Raw genomic sequence first — 12,250 nt, forward strand, 5'->3', positions numbered from 1 at the left:
CAGATGTTTATGCTAAACAAAAAAGTATTGTGCATACAAAATGTTTATTGTGCAGAGAAAACAATCACATGGTTCCAAAATACTTCAAAGCAAAAACATTACAACAAATGTAGCCTATCTGCAAATAAAATTCACATCTGGAATGGGGGAGGAGAATCGATTCAGCTGCCTTACTGCTGCAAAGAAACGTGTCGATTAGCTACAAGAACTGCAACATATTGTACTTTGACTGATCTTGCTCATTCTTTGAGATGCATACGAGACAGTGTTTGCATTCCAACTGGCACCCTATACAGTGCACTACTTTTGCTCTATGGGCCTTGGTCAAAAGTAGTGCACTATAAAAGGAATAGGGTGCTATTAGGGAGAAACACAGTCTGAGCTGTAGGCCTACCTGACAACTGGCATGGACATTATTTGTACTCACCTTTGCTTTGTTCTGTACGGGTAGATAAAGTTTGAACTCCGCAGGGAGCTCATCTTCCGAGTACAGTCTGTCAGAGAAGTACACTCTCCGTATGCGGCAGTTTGCATGGATCTGGAACAAAAACACAGGCAAGGTATTGCAATATCTAATCTTGTCCAGAACATACCCTTGCTAATATTTTAAAGCATGGGGGAGAGAACTCAATATACATTAAAATGACTAACACCAAATAGAAACATTGTAGAAATGATAATGGACCTACATTTCTACCATTTGACCATCAAGTTTACTAACAATCACCAAAATTAGTTTGACACCCAATTTTAAAGTGTGTATTACAGTAACAATGAGTTCAGTATCTTATTATTCCTCCACACACATTTGATGTAAGAGCTAGCCTGGTCCCAGATCTGTGTGTGCTGTCTCGCCAACTCCTATGGTCACCAAACTTGCCATGGCAATGACCATAAGAGTCGGCAAGGCAGCACAAAGATCTGGGACCAGACTAGGTAAGAGATCCGTATATTGCATCTTGGACCATGACCCTACCCTGGTCCATGAGCCTTTCTGACTGACCTGTACGCGGAGTGTCTCGATGTAGTTGGTGCCGTAGGCCCGCCGTGTGAAGTCAGACAGGTTAAACTGGATCTGGTTCCAGCCGTCGTCCAGCCTCATGGGCATGGTACAGATGAAGGGCTTCACCCGAGTGGTGCTCTGGTAGTTACTGGCCCGGAACCGCCTCCTCACATTCTTGTCATCCAACACCTGGGATTGTATTAAAACTTTCAGGTTTCAAACAATTAAGTATATGTTTTCAAAATGCATACTGCCTCCAGCTCCTTGCAAAGTGGTGTGTGATGCACTGATGAAGCCTGCCTTCCATTGCCGTTTGATGTTGCATTCAAAACAACTGGGAACTCTGAAATATCCAACCTCCCAACCAACCTCCTTCAGTGCGTTCTGGGAACTGGGGGGGGGGGGGAGCCCCGAATGGGAAAAATAGTTTTGAACGGTCATCTAACTCGGAATTCCAACTCAGGAACTTGGGCCTAGAGCTCCGACTTTCCGACCTGAAGATCACTGACATCATGATTTGAACTCGTATTTTCCAGAGTTCCCAATTGTCTTGAAAGCACCACAAGATGCTTCAGCAGTAGCTCTTGCAATATCTGACATATTTTCCACTCAAAGGCGCTATATCTGTATGCTGTAAGCGTGTGATAAGATGCATACAAATATACTGTACACACCCGCCAATTTAATTCCACAAAATTATGCAAATGAATCTATAGACTGATAAGCATGACCAGTCAAATGTATTTATATCGACTGGTATTTACATCAATGAATAAGCTAAAAAATGATTATTTTGCAATGGAATTTTTTTCTTATTCTCCTGGACAATTGACCAGCAGCAAATTTTATTTATCGCTTTTCCCAAAAAATAAGCATCGGACAAAAGTAGTCTATTACCAGCTAACGGAAAGCTATGAGGACTTGATAAAAATAATTATAATACAATAAAGCACAGCTTTCAAGATTGTACAGATGCAATGGCTCTGATTGTTGACTTGGATGATAACCTACCTGGACTTCAAAGGTGAAATACTTCTTCAAATTCTTTATGATCATAACCAAGAACGGGAGTTTGATGCCAAGTGTCTTCTTTGGGTCAGCCGGACAAGTGATGTAGGTTGTGCTGTTGAATTTAAGGACACATGGTTGGATGTAGTTGACTGAAGAAGAGATGCACAAACAGCAGACCTGCCAAAACGGGCTATGAAGATGGAACAAGCTTACCTGACATTTGTTCCCTCCACTTCAAGCACCAGCGACTGAATGTCGTTGTCTGTAATCCGCTTTATGTGGCCGTTCCTGACCTGTAACAGCACACGCAACCGTTTGTAATGGGTTAGCTAGCTTGTACTAGCTAACGTTACTACTTTTAAGAAATGTGTGTGAGTATTGAATGTGAACCCAGGAAGATAAGGGAAGCTGGAGAACTACTGGATATCTAACCAAGCTAATAAACAAACGTAGTTAGCTTGCTAGCTAGCTAAGCCTTGATTAAGACAGTACAATGACAATACTGTAACACTGCTGTCAAATTTGAGCTAAAACAAGATGTCCTAGTGCTTGCTAAACACAGGGCAGTTTGAGGAACACAAAACCAGCTAACGTTAGCAAACGAGCTTCTAGGTTTCTATTGCCATTGTCATGAGTAAGCTGGTTAGTTAGATGTCTAACGTTAGTTGCTTGCTCCCTGGAGTTTAGCACCATACCAAGCCCTGCTCTTTAGCTACCTAGCTAGCAAGCCGATGTCAAATTTGCTAGTTAGCAAGCCAATTTATGCGTAGGCTTGTGTAAATTGTTGCTTACCTTTTTATCCCATATCTGAAGAGGTTTGCTCCCAATGCTATACAAGATAGATAGGAATCCACTTTGAAAGGTGTTTTTAAACATTTGCGCGTTTATAACACCGTCTCATCCACATATGTTGTTACTTGTAACGTTACTTGTTGCTAATGTTACTTTAGTTTACTTGATTGATCTTTTGCCTCAACTTCAAGTTCCGTGTGGCACAAAATAATGGTCATTAGTTCCGCCTAGCCAAACGACAAAAAAAGAAAAGCGTCTTATATGAAAAGGAACTTCAGAAACCCCTAAATGTTACTGGTAATAAAGTATGCCGTCCAGCCCCACTGTCTATCTCCAGCAATATGAACAATGCCCTTGTTCGCTGTCTCCCCTTCTGCTATTTTTGAGTTGCTATGAAACGCAACGCGTTTCACGTAGGACTTAATTGTTGACGCATATCAGTTACCATGGTAACACAAAGCTTTGGCCGGGATAGCTGATGATGATCTGCATTGTAACCTTATAATATAGCTCAGTGACTGTAACATCATGCCAATTTCTACAAAGATTATTGCAACATTGTAACACCGTGTCACCCCCCCCCCAAAAAAACCTCTGAATAAACAATGCTTATTGTGTTTTTTATTAGCCATGAAATAAAACAAATTATGTATTCTTCTAATCACAGATGAAGGTTAAGTATGTGTTCTACTAACACAAACACAGACACATGATGAGGATGGGGAGATGGAGGAGGAACAGTAAACTACCAAAAGGAGTTTACTAAAGCGCCTAGGCCTATCAGAGCTCTATGGTCATTATCATCATGATTAGCCTACAAAATAGAGGGAAAAGTGGGGGTCTTGGCTAGTCTACAGACGAATCCAAGGTAACAAGAGCACAAAGGCGGAGTTATAAAAGTTTAACTAGTGGTGGATAGGGGCGGTGGATTTTCCCATGTTGGAGTTAACGGAATGCTGGTTATTCTACCTCATACAAAGACGGGGAAACTTGAAGCACAAATTCTACAATCAGAATGCTACTTTCGAATTACACCTGCCACGGGGACATAACTTTTAGCCACGCGCAATAAGAAAAAACGATATTCTCATTAGATATACTCGTGTAAATTGTGCATTTAAAAAACGATTGGTAGCCTATGTAAAAGATGTCTGAGACATCTTCAGTCAACTCTGGGTCCAGCCAGCGACTCTTACAGCTGTCTCTGAAGGGTGAATGGATTGCGCTCGAGCAAACAATCAAAGGGTTGGACAAGGGAGACCCAGAACTAACCGTAATCGATGAGGTAAAATGGTTGTGGTTGTTTTTTAATCTAAACTGTTTGTTTTTTTACCGGTTTATTATCATGATGTGCATCACTATGATATGTAATGAAGGGTGGGACTTCAGTAAAGTCAATGAATACCTCAAATTAGCTTAATGTTAATCAAATATATTTGGGCTATTAATTTATATATATATATTTATAGCCTACACATATTTGTGGGCTATAAAGAAAGATATGATTATTAGTATCTTAAAACCAGCATATTTTGCCAACATAATTTTTTGGGGGAAAAAATATATGCAACATTTTTATTTCAAGCATATCAAATAATTTATTTGAATTATGAAATGTTGGTGGATAGCTATTTGATACTATTGAGTCAGCTAATGAGATAGATATGGTTGATTCTTCTCTTTTCCAGGAGTCTGGCTTGAGTCTCCTGATGATTGCAGTGAGGGAGAACCGCCTGTCTGCAGTAGACAGACTACTGGAGTTAGGAGGCAGCCCTAGTGAAAGGACAAAGGTAAGAAATTACTCAAACTGGAAAGTGTAAATGAGGATGAGGATGATGATGATAGACTGATCCAAGGGCAGCAGTCGGATTGTTTACGACGATGATGGACTGATCCACGGGCAGCAATCCGACTGCTGTAAGCATATACCGTAACACCTTGATAAACTCATTGTAAAATGACATTGCAGGATGACTCCCAAGTCTATTTTCAGGCTACATATTAAGAAACAACTATGTAAGTATGCACCATTATTCTCATTCTAACTGGACACGAGAGTAGTGCAGAGGACTAGTGGGTAATAGGGGTAGATCATAGGAATAGAATTGGTGGTATTGCTATTAGAACTGTGGGGTAGATCAGGGTTGCTTCTGAGGTAGAGGTTGTTGGCAGAGGAGTGGGCATACTGGCGGCGCTGACCTTTACAGTAGAGACACTCACTAGGCATCTCTTCTGGGTCCTATTCTATTGCGTTTATGACCCAGCTGGGCACAGCGAGTCACAATCAAAACAACACAATGATGAGAATGACAAAACAATAATTTGGTGTGCTATATATCCTCATGAATAGCCACATTTTGGGAAATTTCATTTTTTCACACATTTTATTTTTGTGGTGGAACAGGGATAGTAGGAACCTCCAGAATGTGTGATATAATATCTGAAGCCTCCCTTATTAAATGGATAACGCACACTGCCATAAAGTGGTGACATAACTAGACAGACTAATCATTTCAGTAGGTGTTTTTCTCCCCATGTTCACTATAAAATAAATGATGTCACATGTGTACAGCAGCTGTGATAGGCAGTAAAAATCTATGAAATCTTGAGCATTGAAGCAGATTGAGCACAAAAGCAGTTGAATATCTAAAAATACCGTAGGCCTACTGACAGTGGGAATTGTTCCTTTATTGGGTGACATTTTTTAAAGCTTGTTTAGGAAAGTAGACTGCCCTTCCCACAGCGTCCACATACAATACTGCTTTATATGGCAATATTAACTCTTTGGAATTGGGATGATGTAGGCTACACACTTTTGTTGTTTATCTAAAGCTTTTATTTTAAGAATCCTGTTGACTTTTTCCCACAGACAGAATGGGTTTTTCTGCTGATTACTTAGCCTGATTACAGATTTGTCTACTGTCTTGTCCACTCCTATGATAACAGCATAGACAGATCTGGGATCAGGCTGAGTAATCAGCAGAAAAACACTTTCTTTCTTGTGAGATAAAGTAAACATGATGCTTTTATTAGGTTATTTGTTTTTTAAAGAGCATTTTGTTTATCCTCTTGCCGACTCCTGTGGTAAATAGCACAGACAGATCTGGGATCAGGCTAAGACTGACCGAGGACTAACAAATTCACCCCTCAATAAACTTAGTCAATCAGGATCTGCAAGTGTTTCATTGTTGGCCCTTCATTGTGTTTAGCCTGATTGCAGACTTCAGGGTTACTCATGTGCTATGCCAGGCTGCCAGAGGCAGTAGCCATGACTTTAACCAGCCATAAGGAATAATCAAAGGCTCTTTTATAGACCTTTGCTGCCCAGATGGCTGACCGAGCAAGAAATAATTAGCTGTAGCTTACCATAGGGAAAAATAGGAAATTATGAATCATTATAAAGGTTTACTGTATGCATCATAGTCTCCATTGTAAAATCCCGGGCATGTTTCTATTTAGTATGAGCTCAAGTGTTGTATTTTCCGATAAATTTGCTCCCGGGTTTAGTTCCGTTCATTTCATATTTTCATTTGATGTGTTATAGTTTATGATTGTAGTCTATTGTTGCTGTTCTACCCTAATGTTTCCACTTCAGCTCAAACCTACAATCCATGGAAACCCTTACTGACTTATGACTTCTGGGGGAATTTAATGGTGTGCAAATGCAATCTCTCCACTCCATGCACAAAACCCCCAGAAGTCTGGATTTAAGCCTGTAGCAATTTATTTTCATTGTATCTAGTGAAGCCACTTAAAACATTTATCATTGGTAGATATATTGGTGGATATAGTGGTAGATATAGTGATAGATATAGTGATAGACATATTGGTAGACATATTGGTAGACATATTGATAGATATATTGGTAGATATATTGGTAGACCTATTGGTAGACCTATTGGTAGACCTATTGGTAGATATAGTGATAGATATATTGGTAGACATATTCTGCAATTGGAATGCAATACATTACTATCATTCTCACTTTGCACAGTAGGCCTAGTCTGCAGCCAGCATGCCTAGGCCAAAACAAAGATCACATTTCCTGTAGGACTGCAGGATTACCTTTATGCAACTTATTTTATTTTTTTAGTATTTAAAAAAAAAAAGCTTAATATCTTGGCATAATGTATTTGGCAATGTAGCCCAAAAAGTTGATGGTCCAAATAGCATCTGAGTCTAATATTTGCACAATTGACTCATTATTTTTTTACCCATCTTGACCAGTGTAACGGCTGTCGTAGTCGTTCTCCTCCTCAGACGAGGAGGAGCATGGATCGGACCAAGATGCAGAGTAGTTAGTGTTCATATTTAATGAAAAATCAACAAAACACTTCAAAATACAAAACCAACAAACGTGACAAACCCGAAACAGTCCTGTGTGGCCCAAACACAGTCACAGGAARAAACACCCACAAAACACAAGTGAAACCCAGGCTGCCTAAGTATGATTCTCAATKAGGGACAACGATTGACAGCTGTCTCTGATTGAGAATCATACCAGGCCGAACACCAAATCCCAKCATAGAAAATCAACCATAGACCAACCCACCCAACTCACGCCCTGACCAACTAAAATAAATACAAGACAAAGGAAAACAGGTCAGGAACGTGACAACCAGAGCCCCATGCTATCTTAATTTGAACAGTTTCACACAGCAGGAAAATAATCCTGCAGCAACAGGAAATGTGAATTATCCATTATAATTCATTGACATTTTTGTAGCGGTTGATACATTTTTAGATAGGATAAATCAATTCTGACTTTTTAAACTGGAAATTACAAACTTTAGAAGCGTTTTTTAAACCTTGAATACACTACAATTTGCATTACCTGCTGCTCTCTGTGACAACAGAGTGATCAAATTAAGATAGTACATCTGTAAGCAGAGACTTAATAAATGGTTTGTCGTAGTCGGTCCAGTAAACACTGTGTGTGCTGAGACATTAATCCCTTGTCCCTTGCAGTAGTGTGTGCAGATGTGCACAGCCCACAACTCTGTCTGGAACGATTTAGAGCCGTTTGTCTGGGGCCAGAGAGCCAGAGAGCCAGAGAGCCAGAGAGCCAGAGAGCCAGAGAGCCAGAGAGCCAGAGAGCCAGAGAGCCAGAGAGCCAGAGAGCCAGAGCTGAGAACGTCTGATCTGAGAGGGTTTCTCTCTGGGTTTGGCAGTCTTGTCCCGTTGAGGTGGCAAAATGCAACGTCTGACCATGCCAATATGTGTGTGTGTGTGTGTGTGTGTGTGTGTGTGTGTGTGTGTGTGCGTGTGCGTGTGCGTGTGTGTGTGTGTGCGTGTGTGCATTTGTATGTGTCTGAACATGCCAGCGTGTTCCCGCACTGCGGTGCTTCTGGAATACTGTGTAGCCAATGGATGAGAAGGAAGCCAGAGCGGTTATTAGCAGAGAGAGAGAGAGACGGACTACTTGTGTCAGTCGGAATACGTAGACTCTGGAGAGCAGGAATGTGAGGTTACAGACTCTTTAATGAGAGAAGGGCTGTCCCACAGTTCACTTTTTACAGTCTCTGTGTCACTTCCTAAAATCTTAGTTTTTACCTGTCATTTTCTGGCCATTCTTCTTGTTAGTTCAAAGATAGTTCTTATTAATTATTGAGTCTTTCTGTCCTTTATATAGAATATTTAGCTTCTCACCATTGCACTGGTGTGTAACAAAGAATTTACTCTCCATGAATTATGGCACTGGTAGAAAATCAGTCATGCTGTCAATTTACTCCACACTGTTTGACAAGTTGTGTGTTTGCAAACATACTTTAATACTTTACTAAGCTTGCTACAATATGTATTTTTTTATGTGGAGCCAAGCAGTATTTTTACTGGGTCTCTTCAGTTAGAGAGAGGATGTATTTTGTAGATCATCATACATACACTCTTAGAAAAAAAGGGGCCATCTAGAACCGAAAAGGGTTCTTTGGTTGTCCCCATAGGAGAACCCTTTGAAGAACCCCTTTTGGTTCCAGGTAGAACCCTTTTGCGTTCCATGTAGAACCTTTTGCACAGAGGGTTTTACATGGAACCAAAAAGAGTTCTACCTAGAACCAAAAGGGTTATCCTATGGGGACAGCTGCAGGACCCTTTTGGAACCTTTTTTTTGTAAGAATGTACACATAGCTAGCTTTCACTCTTCTCCTCCTCTCCTTCTTTTTGTTGGCATTGCCTCATTGGAGTCCTTTCCAACTCTGTAAGTATTGGTATTTACTCACAAACAAGGCTATTGTTGCACCCCAACAGAGCACTTACATTTCAGATTTGGACAGAAGTAAAACATGTGATAAGAAAAAAAAAATGATGGGTGGCTTGTGAAATATCTCATGGCCGGGTTGCAGACTGTCCTAAGGATTTTCTCTGTGGTGTGCCTCAATGTGAGGTTACAGATGTTATACATTACTCCACAAAGCAGCATGGGTAAAAAATGCATCCCTCGTAGAAAAACTGTAATCCCAGACTGATGGATTGGTGGCTGCAACCACATCTGCACTCGTTTGAGCAACTCTGAATCACATTATAGACTGATCATCATACTTCAATCATACATTAAGTCAGACTGCACAATGGAAGGATAATGTTTACTGAGACCTGGCAGGATCTTAAATGCAGTGCAATTTGTAAATTAGGGTGGTGTGTGTGTGTGCACAGTCTGAGCTAATCATCAATCTGCAATAATGATATTATGTTTGGCCAGAATTGACTATATAGTCTCTCTGTTTGTGTCCTATAGGATGGCAGGACTGCATTGCATGTAGCTGCAGCACACTCCAAGGAAGACATTGTGAAGCTCCTGGCCAGAAAGGCAGATCCTGACTCACTAGGAGGGGTAGGTTGTCTCTAGCCCCAGTGTAAGCCTCTTTGTATTCTTTATTCTATATTCTATATTGAAATCATTTAATTTAATTTAATTCTATTCTATTCCTTTCTCCATCTCACCCTTCTACCTTTACCTCCAAACCTATTCCCCCAGACGTGTTGCTGAAGACAGCCCAGGGAGTATAGCATTCCTAAACAGGCCTGAGGTTTGGCTTATTTGGCCCTTTTTTCTCCTCAGTGGTAACTGAAAACTGCTATTATTTGTGTGAGTTTTGGCTGAGCTGAACTGTTATGACATCCAGAGTCAGTCTGACGGACAGGAACCACTATGGGCTTAGAGGACACAAATGACAGCCTGGTACCTTCAATAGGATCAAACTGTCTAGTGGGGTTTTGATGACTAATCTATCAGATGGTTTCTTATAGCAATGTCTGCCCATGCAAACATCTGCAGGCATTTATATTTTCTGTTAAGCAGAGGCCCAACTCAGCCAACACCATAGAGCATGAAAAGATGATTTTACATAAAGTGATCTACTTGTGAATTATTTGGCTAAGAGAGAGTAAGAGAGACAGAGAGAGAGAGAAAGTGAGAGAGTGTGAGTGTGAGAGAGTGAGAGAGAGTGAGAGAGAGGGAGCGAGAGAGAGTGAGAGAGAGAGAGAGAGAGAGTGAGAGAGAGACAGTGGGAGAAAGTAAGAGAGTGAGAGGAAGAGAAACAGAGAGAAATAAAGAAAGAGAGAAATGTGCTTGAGGTAATCTCCAGAGGAAGAAAAGAGCCATGGTGGTTATTAGCTCACAGCCATCGTGCAGACCCATATTCCCAAGGGTGCTGACAATCCTGGACTCTCTAAGGAAACTAGTGGCGGGAAAAGTGCCGTCAAAATAACCAGCTGTTTCCCATACAGACAAGAATACAGAAACTGTGAACCGAACTGAATAATCCCCCAGTGTGATCAAAACAAATGACAAGATGATGATGTTTAGATAAATAATTAATCCAGTGGACAAAATGTGTTGGACTCAGACGTATCTTTGACATGGATTTTGGCTACATCACCAAAACACATTCCTAACCATATGGCAGGTTGCCGTTTATTGTCATGTGTCTTGCCTTGGAGGCAGACCTGAGCAAATTCCACTAGATGGGGTAGCTGCAAAGTCAAACTTGGCTATATTGTAAAAAGTCATGAAAACTAAAATGAGCTTTTTGGTCTTCATTTAAGGTTAGGGTTAGGCATTATGGTTAGCAGTGTGGTTACGGTTAGGGTTAAGGTTAAGGTTAGGTTTAAAATCTGATTTTATTACTTTGTGGCTGTGCCAGCTAGTGACCACTCTGTAGTGCTCCCTCCAGAACAAGATTCTTGACAAAAAACGCTAACCTGCAACCATATCCCTCATTCTGTCCTCTTTTCTTCATTATACCAGCCCAAGGACCAGCTACCTCTCCACTTTGCTGCCTCCCGAGCCACCCCATCCCTCGGTACCATCCAGACACTGCTAAAATTCTCCAGCAAAGAGGCCCGGCTCGTACCAGACAAGGTAGGGTATCTGCCACATGATACCGCAGCGGGACACACTCTTCTCCTCCCTCTCATCCATCACTTCTCACCTCATCCGTCAATCAAGTGTATTACTGTGTGGTCTCGAATGACTGGAATAACCGACTGTGCTGTATATATAAGCTAAGCACAGGCTGTGTCCCAAGTGGCACTCTATTCCCTATATAGTGCACTACTTTTGACCAGAGCCCTATGGGCCCTGCCTATGGACCATGGTCAAAAGCAGTGCACTATATAGGGAATAGGGTGCCATTTCAGATGCACCCACTGACTTTCACAGTATATTATCTTTATCCTGAGGAGATTTTCTGGCTCTTGACTGCGCTGGGTTGCAGCTCACAGACAGTCATTGTTTCCATCTCTTTGTGTCTGTGTCCAGGATGGCTGCATTCCACTGCTCTTAGCCGTCGAAGCCGGGAATGTTGGAATCGTTAGGGAGCTCCTTGGAACTCTATCTGAGCCTCAGCTTAGGGCTCAGAAAACAGTAAGAGCCAACTAAGGTGTCTGGGGTTTCATGGTTTCATTTAGGAATAAGAACTATACTGTATATATAGCATTCATAATAATAGCTACCTAATGTTTATTGACACATATTAAAGTAAAGGTTAAGGTTTTAAAATAAGAGAAGCTCTGGATAGGAAATCTGTGTAGGTAAAATGAATGGACGGTTACATCAATCAAAATTAATTTGATATTAGGTTAGACCAAAATACAAGCATTGGCCCAAAATGTACAACTTATCGTGTACTACAACCAATCAAAGTACAGAAGTGCGTTGGGTACACCCAAGCAGCTATAGCCCTATGTCACATAACACCAGTCTAGTGTGTATAACATTATGTCACATAACATCAGTCTAGTATGTATAACACTATGTCACATAACACCAGTCTAGCATGTATAACATTATGTCACATAACACCAGTCTAGTGTGGTATAACCATTATGTCACATAACACCAGTCAGTGTATGTATAACATTATGTCACATAACACTATGTCAACATAACACCAGTCTAGCATGTATAACATTATGTCACATAACACCAGTCTAGCATGTATAACA

General features: G+C 40.9%; 2 protein-coding genes across 3 annotated transcripts in view; one reads left to right on the forward strand and one right to left on the reverse strand.

Annotated features, from left to right (window-relative positions):
- Positions 1-25: 25 nt before the first annotated feature.
- LOC111955000 (cilia- and flagella-associated protein 20) lies at positions 26-3,174 on the reverse strand. 2 transcript variants are annotated; one of them, XM_023975006.2, is made up of 6 exons: positions 2,807-3,174; positions 2,228-2,307; positions 2,015-2,126; positions 1,004-1,192; positions 428-538; positions 26-173 (listed from the first exon to the last, which is right to left on the reverse strand). In XM_023975006.2, exons 1-6 carry the CDS (start codon positions 2,888-2,890, stop codon positions 171-173), a joined length of 579 nt encoding a protein of 192 aa, XP_023830774.1. In that variant the 5' UTR covers positions 2,891-3,174; the 3' UTR covers positions 26-170. The 2 variants fall into 2 exon arrangements, with proteins under 2 accessions (XP_023830774.1, XP_023830773.1); XM_023975005.2 differs by having other exon boundaries at positions 26-176; positions 2,807-3,173.
- A 496-nt stretch (positions 3,175-3,670) lies between these two features.
- trpn1 (transient receptor potential cation channel, subfamily N, member 1) overlaps positions 3,671-12,250 on the forward strand; it is a 45,955-nt gene continuing 37,375 nt past the window's right edge. The window contains 5 exon segments of the mRNA XM_023974698.2: positions 3,671-4,091; positions 4,495-4,596; positions 9,540-9,635; positions 11,052-11,165; positions 11,565-11,669. Of these exon segments, the coding sequence (XP_023830466.1) occupies positions 3,954-4,091; positions 4,495-4,596; positions 9,540-9,635; positions 11,052-11,165; positions 11,565-11,669 (555 nt within the window). The 5' untranslated portion in view covers positions 3,671-3,953.

Source organism: Salvelinus sp. IW2-2015, linkage group LG30, assembly GCF_002910315.2.
Source record: "Salvelinus sp. IW2-2015 linkage group LG30, ASM291031v2, whole genome shotgun sequence".
Taxonomy (NCBI): domain Eukaryota; kingdom Metazoa; phylum Chordata; class Actinopteri; order Salmoniformes; family Salmonidae; genus Salvelinus; species Salvelinus sp. IW2-2015.

Coding starts and splice junctions, on each gene's coding strand:
- LOC111955000 (XM_023975005.2), bottom strand. CDS start 2,890: ATGTTTAAAAACACCTTTCAAAGTGGATTCCTATCTATCTTGTATAGC. Junction 2,308..2,806: donor TTCAGATATGGGATAAAAAG/GTAAGCAACAAT, acceptor GTGCTGTTACAG/GTCAGGAACGGCCACATAAA. Junction 2,127..2,227: donor GTGGAGGGAACAAATGTCAG/GTAAGCTTGTTC, acceptor TAAATTCAACAG/CACAACCTACATCACTTGTC.